Source organism: Diuraphis noxia, unplaced genomic scaffold, assembly GCF_037042655.1.
Source record: "Diuraphis noxia isolate RWA-SAM2 unplaced genomic scaffold, SU_Dnox_SAM2 contig0005, whole genome shotgun sequence".
In the NCBI taxonomy this organism is placed as follows: domain Eukaryota; kingdom Metazoa; phylum Arthropoda; class Insecta; order Hemiptera; family Aphididae; genus Diuraphis; species Diuraphis noxia.
Genome location: NW_028301715.1, coordinates 47,920,908 through 47,936,420, shown reverse-complemented (window position 1 = coordinate 47,936,420; position 15,513 = coordinate 47,920,908). Strand labels below are relative to the sequence as shown.

Genomic DNA, 15,513 nt, shown 5'->3' with positions numbered 1-15,513 from the left:
TGGTCGAACGGGCGCAGACCGCAATCGACCGACAACGTTTTCACTCGGACTCTACAGAGGTTTTGTGTCCAAATAGTTCGTTTCAAGCAGGTTCTCATCGCGATTTGCGATTGCGTTTGGACATCATGCAGGCCGCGAGTCGCAGTCATGAATCGTGTGTTCAACGACCGTCGACGACGACGGGGAGTGGAGGGAAAAATGGCGGCATTTACGGCGTGACTGCGTGAACATACAACGTCCCGGTCCCGCCAACGATGGCAGGTCGCATCTACTCGGTGCCGATTTCTTTTGTTAGCGGCATCGATTTCCGCGGCGGCGTCGTCCCTCCGACGGTTCACCCGCTGTCCGAGCACCGGCAACGGCGATTGGCCGTCGGCCGGTCACGTGCACACCAAACATGGCGGCCACCGACGGTTGCCGCGCGTAACGGTCGCCGCGCGGGCCGTTGCGCGTGCGCTGCAGCCGGGTTCTTGCGAGTGCGGGTGCGCGCGTGTGTACACTGTGTTTGTCGAATTGACGACTGTTTGTTGCCGCCGCTCACTGCATGTCCTCCGACCGATTGGTGTAACGTTCGGTGTTGTTTTTTCCCGTCTTTTTTTTTTTTCTCAACGGTTTTTTCGCCTGCCATCCGCACGCCCGACTCGCCGAAAACATATACATATCGTACGTACGCGCACACCGTCGTCGACAACTCGTACCGAACCGCGTCATTTGTGCCGCACAACGACTACGGTACGTCACAGTTTCGTTCACCGCCGTCCCGTTGTAACAACAGAGCTCCACCGCCTCAGAGAAAATGGTACGTACAATATGCCCCCACAACGGACGTTTGCGGGATTTTCGCGGACCCACGGTGGACGCGCCGCCCGACGGCTACGGTTTTTTTTTACCGCGCCAAAAAACGCACGCCGCCGTCTGGCGCGCATTTCTGCCGTCGGTTTTCCCCAATCGATAATTCCCGCCGAGACGTCCGAGCGTGTCTCGAGAATCGTGTTCATATTTTAATAACATTTTTTTTTTTCTGTTTTGTCTTGTCACACTCTAGGCCGGTGGTAAAGCGGGTAAAGACTCCGGTAAATCAAAGGCCAAAGCTGTGTCCAGGTCCGCCAGGGCAGGTTTACAGGTAAGACGCGACGGCGTGCCAACGCCGTTGCAATTGTTTCGCATTAACTCTTGAGAAACGTTAACAAGAAAAACGGTCGCGCGTACCTAAGTACTGGCCGCAATGTTTAGTGGTTGACGCGCCGCGGGTTGGCGCCGGTAACCACTCAATCCCCCTCCCCATCATCGACGGTTACCCCGCCTATCGTTTAGCCCGCTCAAAACGAACACAAATGAACCCACTGGATCGTTTTGCGCGCGTCTTTGACGACGACCGACGTTCAATCTTGTTTTTTACTGTCACTGGTCGACTGTTGGGTGTGTGTTTATATATTATATTTACTCAACTCTAGTGTCAATGTTTGCATGCCACTTTTGCTAGCTCTGTTCTTTTCTCTACTCATACTCTCTGTTCTGATTATCGTTTAACTATCCATTTCTTGGCATATTGAAACTAGTTACTGTTTTCAATTTTATATCATAATATTGGAATCAATTTTCCAACCATTTTTATGATATCGTTTAGTGTTTATCCTAGGTAGGTAGTTTCCTATATGTATAATTTCTACGTCAGATGTACCCTTGATTTAGTCATTTGATTATTTTTACAACATTCTGAACCAATTTTATGCCTGCACGACTGTCGACTGTTTTTATCGCTTAAAAAGTAAACTATTATAATTGTAAAGGTTCTTATAAGATATGAAGATCATTAGGTATTTAGTCATCTAGTTTTATGTAATGAAATTCTATGAACGAGAACAACTTTTTTAAGTAAAAAATAATTTAGGTAATTATGTAATATATATTATGTATGCTGTATACCTCAAGTATTAAAGTCATATAAAAATAATAAATATCTTTAACTAACTCTTTATTCATTTTGATTCTCAAATTTGATTGGTCATTCTACTCTTTAAAAAAGAGCATCAAAAATCAATGTATATATCTTAATAGAATTATGTATATGTTAAAATGAACATCTATAATTATACTTGTTCAATTTAATTATATCATTATGTAGATTGGTAAATTGAATAATATAACTTTAAATTGAATTGCTTATCAATACTTAATAAGACATACCTAAATTATAAATAAATCTAAAAAATAAGTTGATTGTATCTATGCTTTTTCCATTAATAATTCTATAATTAAATCAATAATTTTTGAATTTATACTTATACACAATATATAATACTGCTAGTATATTCTTTAGGTAGCTTATAAAATGGTTTTAAGTAAAGTACATCGGCGGCTGACAATTAATTAACTTGTATGGCACTAATAATCTGGAAGTTTTGTGACGTGCATATTTAATCTAAGAATGTAGAATCAAAATAATTAAATATTAATGAAGTTCTAGTTTAATTAACAAAAAAAAAAAATTGACTACATCCACAGATATATTATGTACATATATTAAATAATTTAGCTCATAAATAAACATTTAGTTGTCCCTTTTATATTACATTCATCAATTATTTATGTAATTTATTTACAGTTCCCAGTGGGAAGAATTCATCGTCACTTAAAAAATCGTACAACAAGTCATGGACGTGTTGGAGCTACAGCTGCTGTTTACAGTGCTGCTATTTTAGAATATCTGACTGCTGAAGTAAATATTGTTGTTATAAAACATTATCTATAGTATTGGATTAAAATATTGATTATTTAAAGGTACTCGAATTGGCTGGCAATGCGTCAAAGGATTTAAAAGTGAAGCGTATCACGCCACGTCATTTGCAACTTGCCATCAGAGGAGACGAAGAATTAGACACACTTATCAGAGCTACAATTGCAGGAGGAGGTAATTTAAATTATGGCGCTGTTATAAAATTCACCCTACATATTATTTTTGTTTTGCAGGTGTTATTCCTCATATCCACAAATCCCTCATTGGCAAAAAGGGATCTCAAAAACCACAGTAAAATTCCACCTGCCATACAAGACTAATTAAATGTAAAACATTTATTTGTAATTCGTAAGCTATGTAATTTGATTTTATTCATTTACCATTTGTTCTTTGCCTTATTTCAATAATAAGTTAAGTTTTATACCTCGTATATTACAAAATGATTCCATTTGCTCTTTTGTGCAAGTGTTGGAGGTATAAAACTTCTTACGGCAAAGACTAATTATATTAAGACAAAGTAAACTTCGACTTTTTTTTGTAATAATAATTTTTTTCACTCAAGTTATATAAATCGGAAATTGTTTTTGATTATGTTTTTAATCGAAAATTTCTTCGATTATTTAAAATTTAGAATGTACAATATTTTGTTGTATTATTCACTTATGATAAAAAAATATATGCATTTCTTTTTATAATTAATCCGTGTTGGCGTTTATTTCTTACCATAGTTACTATATTTACAAAGGTTTATAATAAAATGAAAGTATAATATAAATGACTAAATTGAGTAATTATCAGTCCTTAACGTTAATTATCAGCATAGGGTTTATTCATATAATTTGATTTCTATCAATTGGTTATCATTAGCAATATCCAATTTCAACACACACACTTTGTTCATTTATGTCATCTATAAAAGTGTTGAGAAGTTTTTCGGTGTATTTTTCCACAAAGTTAACACACTTGTCCTTAATTGGCAAAACGTCACATAATGATTCTAATCTGTATTGAATATCTTTCTGCAGAAAAAATTAAATTAATAAAAACAATTTTTAATATATTCGTGTTTGTTCTTACTTCCATCGGAGAAGTTTCAATTTTATGCTTGATGTCGCGAATTATGTCCTTGCAGATTGTGCACTTGGGATGGAATTTCCCATACTTTTTTTCCACTGAAATTAAAAAACCTCTTAAAAGGAACTGTTGGGGTTTCGTTTAAATTTCTAAAATCCTTACCACACGGTTTACTGCATGTGGTTCGCAAGTTTTCTATTAAAACTCGAATGAGCCAATCATTGTTGTCGACAAATTTTATCTTACAACCATACCTGATGAGATTCAGCAAGTCATTGACCTTAAAAAAAATGTTTCAAATATGAGACCATCAACTAGTATAGTAAAGTAGCATATTATGAATTTGCGTGATGACTGGCGACCCAAGGAATATTTAATTTAATTAATTAATAATAATAATAATCATAGATTAATGGAGCAATATTGCTTGTTCATAATAAAAACAACTTCAGAACATTTCATTATACCAACATTGTTTATTAGATAAATTATATGCTTATTATGTTAACTCTACATTACATCCACTGTAATACATATAATCTACAATTAAGTTGTGTAGTATTACATATCGAACAGTAAAGACAATGGCAACATAGAATAATTTTACATATGATTAAGTTGGCCAACAAAACTGAATTGTTAAGACTAAGGTAAGTTATATTTTTATTGACGTACATTATCCTGCTTCGTATTCATCTAACAGACTTACAGATAACTATAAACCATTCAGTAAATTTATATTTAGTCACTTAACAAAATGATAAGAGATTGTAACAATCATCTGATCATACAAAAACCATTTTTATGACATTACGAAATTTAAACTGTTCTATAGTTTCAAAGCATATTATATTTTATTACAAATATTTTCATGTTTTCTAGACATGCTGAAATTAAATTATTCAATTGCAATACAAATTTTAAATATATAAACACCAATAGAGAAAAAAATAAATACATTTAGAAAAATAATTGTTTTTAAGTTCATGCTTTGTATAGGCAATTTTTTTCTGAATGTTATATGTATAGTAAGTACAAAAATATATATATATATATTACTTTATAAATTAGTTAATCCAAAATATTTTTTAAAGAAAAAAAAAACAATATATAATGAAAATATGTATATTAATAGTTTAACTAAAATTTAAAACATAATATTTTATCACGGTTTTAACCTTAGCATATATTAAAAAACCATCTATTAACATAAAAAGGAATATTTATAGGTAATAATAATTGTTAAGTCTAGACTATCAACATTATAAGTCATAATTAGTTACAATATTGATTTTGCGTTCACATAACATGAGTGTACATTGATTTTAATCTAATATTGAATATCACTTTAATCTTCGATAAATTTTACGTTCCATGAAGAGCGTTTGCATAACAATTCAGCCTGAAAAAAGCATACATTTATAAGACAATGAAATTCTTTGATTCTTGTAAATTTATGCATTCAAAATGTTATAACAATTAAATCTGTTAATATTTTATAGAATGTAAAATTTTTTTTAAGATAATTACTTTATGTAAACATTAAAAAAAAAAAATAAAAACAATAAAGCAAGTTGTTAAAATGGCATTGTTGTTATTTCCTCTAAATAAGTTATATTTGTTTGGAAACAAAAACGACAAGTTTAAACCAATACAACTCATTTGTCAAGTCATGGGCTTCACAACAAAGGGAACATTGCATTAACTAATATTGTCAAAAAATATTTAATTTTATAATTACCTTGCAATCTTTGGCGTTATCCCATGATTTACACCAATACTCTGAGCCTTCTAAACATCTGGAGTTACTTAATTGGTTGACTGCAACACTTTTATTTTTATCGCACAGTGCCACTTTTTCGCACATCATCCATGTAGGAAAATGGTTCAAGAGATTTTTGAAAGATTGAGCGTATGACTCTATCATCTCCATACACTGCATAATATTTATTAATGTGAATTTATAATTTTAGAGTTCGCTTTTATAAAATGGTTTTAACTTAAGACGTTCACGCACAAATACAATTTTTCAATGTTATAGTGATATTAGTTATTTAATTATTTTCGATTTAAGCCTATTTTAATTTGATGAAAGGTTCAAAGAGGAGAAAAGATGTTTTAACAGTTTGTCAAAAGTGATGGGGCTTAAAAATAAATATTATTTCTTGGGTCTAGATGTCATCTAACTAACTACAATTTTCAATAAAAATTACACATAACTTGCAAACTATGATTCAAGAATACCAATTTAGTTGTTGTATTTACCTGGTCCTTGTGAACAATTTCAACTTCATTGCACAGCTCGGCTAAATCCAAGTAATCAACGCTTACAGAATCATTGGTTAAACGATCTTCAAATACTGTGATAAATGCTTCGCACGCAGTACAACTCTCAGAACTATCCAATTCCATGGGTTTTGTTGTAGTTAAATGTACATTATTTTTAGGCAATTCAATAGTTTGTTTGCCATCAACTATATAAATAAAACACATTAATATATTAATAAAATATACTTATCCTTCCATAAAAATAATAATTATTGATTGTTATTTATTTATTCATGCGTATTATAACATTATTAGTTGTAATAATTTACTTTTCTCATTATCGCACACCATTAATGCCATACACGCAATACCCGGATCAGATCCGATTTTAATGAAGTTGATGATTTTATTATAGTTAGAGTCAATAAAAGATTGACATTCATTTTCTTCAACATTGGGTAATACGCTACATACTGATTCTAAAACATGTTGTATTTCCTCCTAAAAATTAATTTATATTATTTTAACAACTTCCATACAACCATACAAATAAATCTCTACGACAATTCTTACTTCATTCGATTTGTCTTTGATAACACTATTCAAATATTTCATTACAACCGTGCATACTAGGCAAAATGGAGTTGGTACTTTTGGTTCTTCCAACATTTTGTAATTATTGGCCAATAATTGTCCCATATTGTATCCAGGAAACACTATGGTAACTTGTCCAGCTGTAGCGATCATATTTGTTTCTAAAAAGATAAAAATTCAAATATACAATAATTAAATCTATTATCTACAAATTTATTTAAATAATAAATTAACATTTAATTTGCTTACCTAAGTCATTTTCAGCACTTTCAGATATAGTCTTTGGTTTGCAAATTTCCAATAAAACGCAAATTTCTTCAGGTTTAACTTGAGCAACTAACATGTCAAGTATACTTTGTAGTTGAGTTGAAACAAAAACTGTGCATTCTCCTTTCCATTTTGATGGCAGTTTGGTACATAACTTTTCCAATTTTTTTTTAATCACTTCCTGAGTTTTATAATTATAATTAATTATTTATTTTATTAAGGGCCATTCTTACAATGCTCGGTTAGTGCCTGATAACACTAACCGGAAGAATTTATCATGAGTTAACCGATAGAATTCTACCGGTTAGTCTTAACCGACACTTAACCGGACATTGTAAGAACAGCCCTAAGTGTACTTCCTTACTGTGTCTAGATGCCCAATCATGATAAGCTGAGATATAAAACAGCCGACCAGTGTCAGTAACTTAAATTAATGAATAAACAGAATACAATAATTAAACTATAAAGGTGATTTTTTAAGTAGGCACTCCCTTAAATTATACATTCATTTTCATAAATTCTTACTATGATTTTTGGAATTTTTAAATACATTTGAAGATCATATTTTTGAATACTTAAGATTTTGTTACAAGATAGCAATACAATTAATACAAACTTCTATTTACCATATAAGAACCCCCACTTTTTCACTTTTGTTTATACAACATATATTTTTTTTGAGAATTATATGGCAGTTGTTGATTGATACTTTTAGACAAAAAAAAAAATAATAATAAATTATGTTCATCTAGCGCGAAATGGTATGTAATTGACATGTGATTGCGTGTGCGGCCGTCATAACCAAAGATAACAAATATCATTATTCAGTGGTCTGTAGTAGTTATGTGAGTGAGCGGAGGCACTCACACTAATACACGCCAAGCACGCACATACTATGTTAATTGCCTTCAAATATCCTATATTCAGCTCCTTAAAAACGATAGGCATTAGATCCCCTTAAGTAATATAATTTTTAAGTTTTATTCAAATTTAGATAGGTGAAAATTGATTTTTTCGGCTAAAAAGCTTAAAAGTGTAATGAAGGATTTAACTATTAGTAATGTATTTATAAATATCAAAAGCGTAAATATAATAACCATACTTTATATGATGGACTAGTTATTTTAAATTTTTAGCGTAACAAATGAATGTATTGTATTTATATATTATAATCTATAATGAAGTGTTTTTTATTTCTGTCATCAATATTTAGAGTAAAAAAAATGTTTTGACTTGTGACATCGCCATATTTGATGATAGATGATTGTATTTAGTGTATATTATTTTCAGTAGCTTTAGAAAGCAACGAAATCGAAAAAAAAATGGTTATTTTTAAGCAAAACAAATAACCGAGATAATTTATATTATTTTTGAACGTTCCGTATTTTTTTTTTAAGTCTTGAGATATTTTTCAATTTTTATAAATTTGTTTTAAATTATTCTTAATTAATAAGTTTCTTAGATGGGAATTCAAAAATATTAAAGATATATTGGCTTGGTTATTTTTTTAATGCATTTTGAGTTCAAATTTTGACAAAATTTATTGAAATCTCAAACACTTTCTAATTATTTTTTAGTCAAAAATGAATAAAAAATTTTTTTTTAGTTAACATAAAAAATGTTAATAAAATATTCTATTCAATTTATTTTTGTAACTCTACTTTTGAAAATGAGATATCTTCAATTTTAATAAATATTATTTTAATAATTTAATTTTAATATTAGTATGCTCGAAGCCTCTACTCAGAACACATATATTTTAATGAAATGTTTGACAACTATTGTACAGCAGAGCAGTATGCAATTGTCTACTTTTTTAAAATTTTTTAACTATAGTTACAACTTAATATGAATTCCAACATTTAAAATAACATATAATTAATTTTTATATGCTTAGATCATATACTATATACTAATTAGACTATAATCCAAAATAATATATGATTGTATTTTGTTAATTCATGTATGTAAATTGGTCACAGTGGTTGGGCGGCTAGACAATAGACATAGAGGTAGTTAACTGGTATTGGTCCACCTATTAACACGTTGACTGCCATGCGGTTGCCGGCGTCTGTATAATAATAATTAGGGATCGATAATTTTTAGACCGCCGGCTGCCGCACCATATCATTTGTAAGAGGCCATACAGCAGCGGGCTGCAGTAAATTAATTTGGATTTATATTATTAACTTTTCCATGGCGCTACAATAATGATTGTTAATGTCAATTTAAGTACTATGTAATTGTCGAACTGTAATAGTTTAAGCTGATGGTTCTAAAATAAAAAAAAATACAATAATGATCTTGAAATATGCTGTGGTGTAGTGGGAATAATTACAATTTTGTTTATGTAATAAACATAATCTTAACTTTTTTTTTTGTATTTTTAATTTTTTTTTTCAAATTCAATAGTTTATATACAAATACAAATTTATAATGACACTGAAAAATTTCTTTGGCGTACCCATGATAAATATTCTTGAGGCCGCCGGCGGCTGCATGGCAGTCAACGTGTTAAAAATATTTACTACTCAATAACAATTATATTGTACTTTGTTCACTTACTTCTGTGTCTTTATTAGAAATTTCAGATTCTAAAGCTGACATAAAAATAACACACATAGGACAATTATTTGAACTTTCACTATCTTTGTTTGAAGTTAAAGACAAGTCTATAACTGGACATAATTTCAATTCTGGACAGATCTTATCAATAAAGTAAAAAAATTAATTAATTAATTGTCATGCTTAGAACAAGAGGAACTATAGTTGAACACTCACAATTGATGGATCAACTTCTTGAGCTACAAGTGAAATAAAGGCATCACCATATTGGTCGACAAACTGTTTACATTGTTGTTCAAATGATGATGGGACAACCAAACAAGACTTTTCTAATGCTGTACGGATTTCCACTTCAGATTTTGGATCAGTTACTACTTGTTGAACATAATTTAAAATTGATTGGCACAAGAAACATGTAGTTTTATCAGTAGGCATACTGACATCATTGACTATATAAAAATTTAATTTGGTAAAATTAGTAATTACACATATTTCATGTTTTATTTGATAAATATAAAATACAAAATATGTTAACACAATTATAATTTATACAATCTTACCAACAAAATGCATTTCCTTATAGAACACATCAATAACTGGAGATTTTTTAAAGACATTAATATTTTGCACTTTAGGAGGCTGTTCATCGACTACAACAAGTGTAGGCTTATGTTCAGTCTGTTCTTTTTTAGCAGTAAATGAATTATTTTCTTCAATTTTAGTGGCCTTCTGGGTTTGTAAAACATCAATTGGAACAAGGGGATACATTGGCTAAACAAAGGAATACAACAAATACAATCATCAGTCAAAAATATGATTTTCATTGATAAAATTAGTTATTAACTTACTATAATATAGTTGAGATCATAACGAGAGTTAAGAGATTTGGGGCAAATACCAACAATTGTACAAAGAACTTTTCCGTTCAATTCGCTAACAAGGAACTTATAGAAACGCGTATAATTTTCATCAACTATTGCCAAACACTGAAACAAATAATAATATTAAATACAAAAATTACATACAAAACATAAATATATATCTGTACAATACCTCAGTTGAGAAACTTCCAGTTTGTTTGCAAAGACCTTTAAGTACGTCTGAGAATTGTTCTTCGGTTGTATTAGCGACCAAAATATCTCTTAAATGTTTGACCAAAGTTTCACAAAATTCACAAGTCAATTCATCACTGACTTCAATAGATTTTTGGATCTGAATTCTACCTCGCTCACCAGCATTACTAATTTCAACACCCATCAAAGCATTTGTTGATTTCTGTAAATAGATGTATTAATAGCAAAATATTTATTTTTTTTAAATCGGTAACTAAATTCTTACTTTATAACCATCAGCATGAGGATGGAATGCTTCTGAACACATGCCACTCAACATACATACATTACGTTTATTAAAACCATTTTTAACAGCATTGTATATTTCATTGTGATATGTTAATATAACACTACTGCATACATCAGAATAACTGCTCAATTCTCCACACATCTAACAAAAAATTAAACATATAAATATTCATAAAATAAAAACAAATTTTTCTTGTTAAATAACATTGATAAAATGCTGAATACATATTCATTAATTATTACTAAACTAACCATTAAGAATCTATTCAAGATATCATCTCTAGACATGCTCTGTACTAATTCTTCGCCTTTGTTCATAACAATAGCACATTTTTCACATGGATGATATTCACTTAAAATTGCTGGTTGCTCCTATATAAAATTTAATTAATACAAATAAAAAAAGTTATAAAAAAATTATAATTACTTTTTCTTTATTTTCCAACAGAAACTTATCAATGTGTGCATTATTACACAAACCGGAAACAGTGCAAACAACATTTGGATCCATTTGTGAAGCCAAAGTGTCAACAAGTTCAGGTATAAAATCATCCGATAATTTTTTACACTCTTTTTTAATCATTTTCAATGGCAATAAATTACAAGATCCATCAAAGACTTCTTTCAATTCTTCCTAAAATTTCAATCATTTAATTATTGTAACTGTAATTATTTATTTTACATACAACTAGAATTTTTTATTAAGTCATATATTTTTTGTTCAGTATAAATACAACTACTATTGTATACTTTTTTTGTTACTTTTGTTATTTAATTTAAGCTCATAAATATGTAAACAAAAATGTAGTAGATATATTTAACATATTACATTAATAACTAACCAATGTAACATTACTGGTGAGTGTGTCACGAGCTTCTTTCACCATATTTTTACAAATAGTACAAATATCATCATTATCTTCTGGATATGTCTGTGTAACCCAAGTTGTTTGAATGCAATGTTGGACAGCATTACAACCAGCAGCATTACTAAAAAAAAAAATTATCAAGACTTGTTGTCAATTGAAAAGAATTATTACAATTTTGATTACTCCAGTTTATATATTTAATCAATCATTATACACCAAAAATTATTTCAATATTCTAATTCAAACAGCAATTATTTAACTTCTCTTGGAAATGTTAGATGAATATTTGTAAGCAAAGTAAATATAAATATTTATTTTTAAAAAAAAGTTGTCATTGATTAATACGGTTATTTAATATCTATATAACATCATAATATCTCTGAAACATTGAAACTCAGTTTGACTACCAAATTCTGAATTTATCATTGTTTTAAGTACAGTGAGATCTCTATATATTATAGTGGACAGCCCTGAGTAACTAAAATATATCCACTATTGAGAAAATATATGTTTATAAAATATTAATAGAGGTTTCACTGTATACCTAACTGACACGGTAGTACGGTACACATCCAGCAACTACTAAAGTACAAGCACAATAGTAACCGTCTACACTTCTCTCAACCGAACATATTGCCACTCTGGCCTAAGTGAGAGAATATCGAAGTTTAAATGATAAGATCAAGGTGGCTCATTGTTAAACAGCCGTCAGTTCAGCGCATAAGTCGCAGGTTCAAATCCCGTACCGTGCATATTTTTTCCATTTAATTCTCAATATCTCTCTCAAAACTGGCCAAAGCATATGAGGCCACATAATAACTACACGAGTCTTAAAAAATTGGATGGCCAGTTAAGTAGAAATATTCCAATAGAGAAAAATGTTATACCTATATGTTCTATTAATAATTGATTATTCAGAACAAGATATTTGATATGAATATGAGATGCCTAGGTTTTTTGGCAGTCTATATTATGTAAATGTAGATATAGATAAACATATTGAATAGGTGAGAGAGGTACATTTTTGTATAAAATATTATAACAATTACAATTTCTAGGTCTAAGTTTAAATTTGATATTAAATTAATTAATTTACAAAGAAATTGTTGTATAACAACATTTTATAACTATGTCAATAAAACATACTTAATTTTTTATTTAATAGTAATTTTTTCCTTGCATTAGATGCAACTACGCAAGATATTCATAATTTATAAATATATGAAATTTGTGATGAGAAACTAATTATTGTTAAATAAAATGAAATTAAGGATCGCATAATGTATTATTATTTGAATTGACGACAACATGTTTAAATAAAAACAGATGAACAAATAGTACAGGCACATTTCGATTGCAATAATATAATACAATACCAACCAATAATTTTACATTTTGTATTAATACAATTATTAGGTAATAGTAGATACTCTTTATACCAATTTATGGTTGGCTTGATGTCAACAATTAATCTTAAGTTTAGATCTGTGGGTTAGAAATGAACAAGTGTTAAAAACTATCATAATATATATATATATATATATATATATAAAATAAATGTGAGATAAATATTTCTTAATAATTAATCGAATACTTAATTTACTATCAACAGTAAAATAGAAATTAAGAAATCATTCTGTTGTAAACAAATTAATTTGAATCAGGCAGTTATAACTTTATAAGTTATTTTTTTTTAATAAGCAATTTAGATTAAATTATTAAATTATAATATAGATGTGGTAATATTTTGTTCCTGAAGCATTTCTAAAATAGTTTGAGAAAAAAGACAATATAATAGTGTAATTCTATGCTGTAGCAATATAGTTCATTGTTCTTTAGTTAACAACCAAATTGAACTAATTTTATAGAAAATTTAACAAATACCATCTAATATCCAAGCATGTAAAAATATTATTAAAGCAACTGAATACAATTTATTATAGTAAGACATGTAACGTGAGGATGACTTAGTTATAAATGGCTTATCAGTAGGAATATACTGTATAGTGAATGGTATAGTTTCCTGTTTTTCAGGGTTATCCAGTTTTCTCATACTAATAGCACTTTTATGCAATTGAAATAATAAATAAGTATAATTGGAATTGTAAATTTTTGCATAGCACATTTTATTGATAAGAATGCATTTATATATAATTTCTTTTTTAATAACCATTAAGTAAAATAAGCGTTGGTTAAATATAATATATCATCCGATAATGCATACATTCCATAAATCATTATTATTAATGACACTTAATCTAAAGGTACTTGATATCATAAATTCAAAACTGATAAATGATAATTGGTTTATAAAAATATATTGACTATAAAAAAACACATACCTAATAATACTATATTCATTTTAAATCAATCATACATTATAAAGGTACCTAATCAGTAATCAAGTAATTAAATGTATTCTATGATTGTACACCCAAGATTGAAAACTACAATTATTTATACTAAATTATCAAATGAATAACTTTCTTGTTTATAAAAAAATTTTGTGAATTACCTAAAAGTAAACAAGTACTAAATAAATTACTATTGAATTTTGGTCATATTAAAATTGATATTGTCAACAATTACAAGCACGAAAACAGTACCAAGCTATCAAATATTATTTTGAAATATTGTACAAGCATTATGTTTATCTTGCACACATTTATGTACACTATTATAATAAAGGGAAATACTTGTTATGAATATTGTATTATTGATAATCCAAACCTATAATAAGTGTAATCATAACCAATAAACTGTTACATAAAAACAATAAATGATTCAGTGACGTAGCCAAATATACCCGGGAGAGTAAATACAATATATGCCAACCATTATGTCCTCTACAGTAGGTGTTTGTGTTAACTATGGAAACTTTTACTCACGTAATGTTTTGGCACCAAAACAATGGACCATAAGTGCATTCTTGCAAACCGAGCATTTGGACATGTCTTTGGACGATGACGGTCTCAACATCAGCCAAGGCACCTGGGCACGAAAAGATGAAACGTTAATGTTAGCTAGGGGCAGCTGAACACATAGCACGCCACGGTTATAACTTGTAATATTACAATATCATACAACGTTACAGGCGCCTGATCGTAGTGCAATACTTACAGGAGGACAGCAGTGCCGCGACGAGGCCGAAAAAGGCCAGCGGCCAGCCAAGACGCACACCACCCGCTGCAGCGGTCATCGTCAGGGTTCTTTTCGACGACGATATTATTACGACGTTTATATGTTGAGATTATGTCGCACTGAAATAATATAATAATATACCCGATACGATATTATGTGGATCGGACGTTGTTCATCGAGGAGCAGACAACGTGAGACGCGTCGGACGACACTGGAATGGAAGGCACGTAGATACGTGTGGACGACGTCGGCAACAATGATGGTACTTAAGTAAGTGGTTCACAACAGTCACAAAGGTCGGACAGCAGACGACCGCGAACGAGTCACCGCAGCGTATAAGACTGTGAGACACTGAGACGTATAATTAGGTAATAATAATATGTTATTGTGTAGTCGGATTACGAAAACACGACGGGACGATAATAAAACACGAAAACGTTTTTGTTCGCGATGGGTTCGGGAAGTAGAGAGAAAAACAGGCGATACGATACGACGATCGCGACGGCCTCTGTTGTTGTACTGCGCGGCTGATTGACGCGAGGGGGGGGGGAATTGATAATAGCAACGTTGTTGTCCGCGGCGGCACTAACGATCGGATGGGTGTGCGGAGCGGTAGGAGTGATGGGAGGGGAGCGGT

At 30.4% G+C, this 15,513-nt stretch overlaps 2 protein-coding genes across 3 annotated transcripts; one reads left to right on the top strand and one right to left on the bottom strand.

Moving 5' to 3' along the window:
• Positions 1 to 597: 597 nt before the first annotated feature.
• On the top strand, positions 598 to 3,436 carry His2Av (Histone H2A variant). The gene is made up of 5 exons (XM_015515073.2): positions 598 to 799; positions 1,046 to 1,123; positions 2,606 to 2,719; positions 2,782 to 2,911; positions 2,971 to 3,436. Exons 1-5 carry the CDS (start codon positions 797 to 799, stop codon positions 3,030 to 3,032), a joined length of 387 nt encoding a protein of 128 aa, XP_015370559.1. The 5' UTR covers positions 598 to 796; the 3' UTR covers positions 3,033 to 3,436.
• Positions 3,420 to 15,357, bottom strand: Sap-r (prosaposin). 2 transcript variants are annotated; one of them, XM_089229941.1, is made up of 18 exons: positions 14,856 to 15,357; positions 14,624 to 14,726; positions 11,709 to 11,856; positions 11,294 to 11,500; positions 11,119 to 11,238; positions 10,844 to 11,008; positions 10,559 to 10,780; positions 10,354 to 10,491; positions 10,066 to 10,276; positions 9,722 to 9,954; positions 9,506 to 9,646; positions 6,923 to 7,121; positions 6,653 to 6,834; positions 6,409 to 6,580; positions 6,077 to 6,285; positions 3,974 to 4,091; positions 3,815 to 3,909; positions 3,420 to 3,756 (listed from the first exon to the last, which is right to left on the bottom strand). In XM_089229941.1, the coding sequence occupies exons 1-18, from the start codon at positions 14,932 to 14,934 to the stop codon at positions 3,601 to 3,603; spliced, it is 2,898 nt and encodes a 965-aa protein (XP_089086067.1). In that variant the 5' UTR covers positions 14,935 to 15,357; the 3' UTR covers positions 3,420 to 3,600. The 2 variants fall into 2 exon arrangements, with proteins under 2 accessions (XP_089086067.1, XP_089086068.1); XM_089229942.1 differs by lacking the exons at positions 3,420 to 3,756; positions 3,815 to 3,909; positions 3,974 to 4,091 and adding exons at positions 4,268 to 5,213; positions 5,553 to 5,747 and having other exon boundaries at positions 14,856 to 15,351.
• Between the last annotated feature and the right edge of the window lie 156 nt (positions 15,358 to 15,513).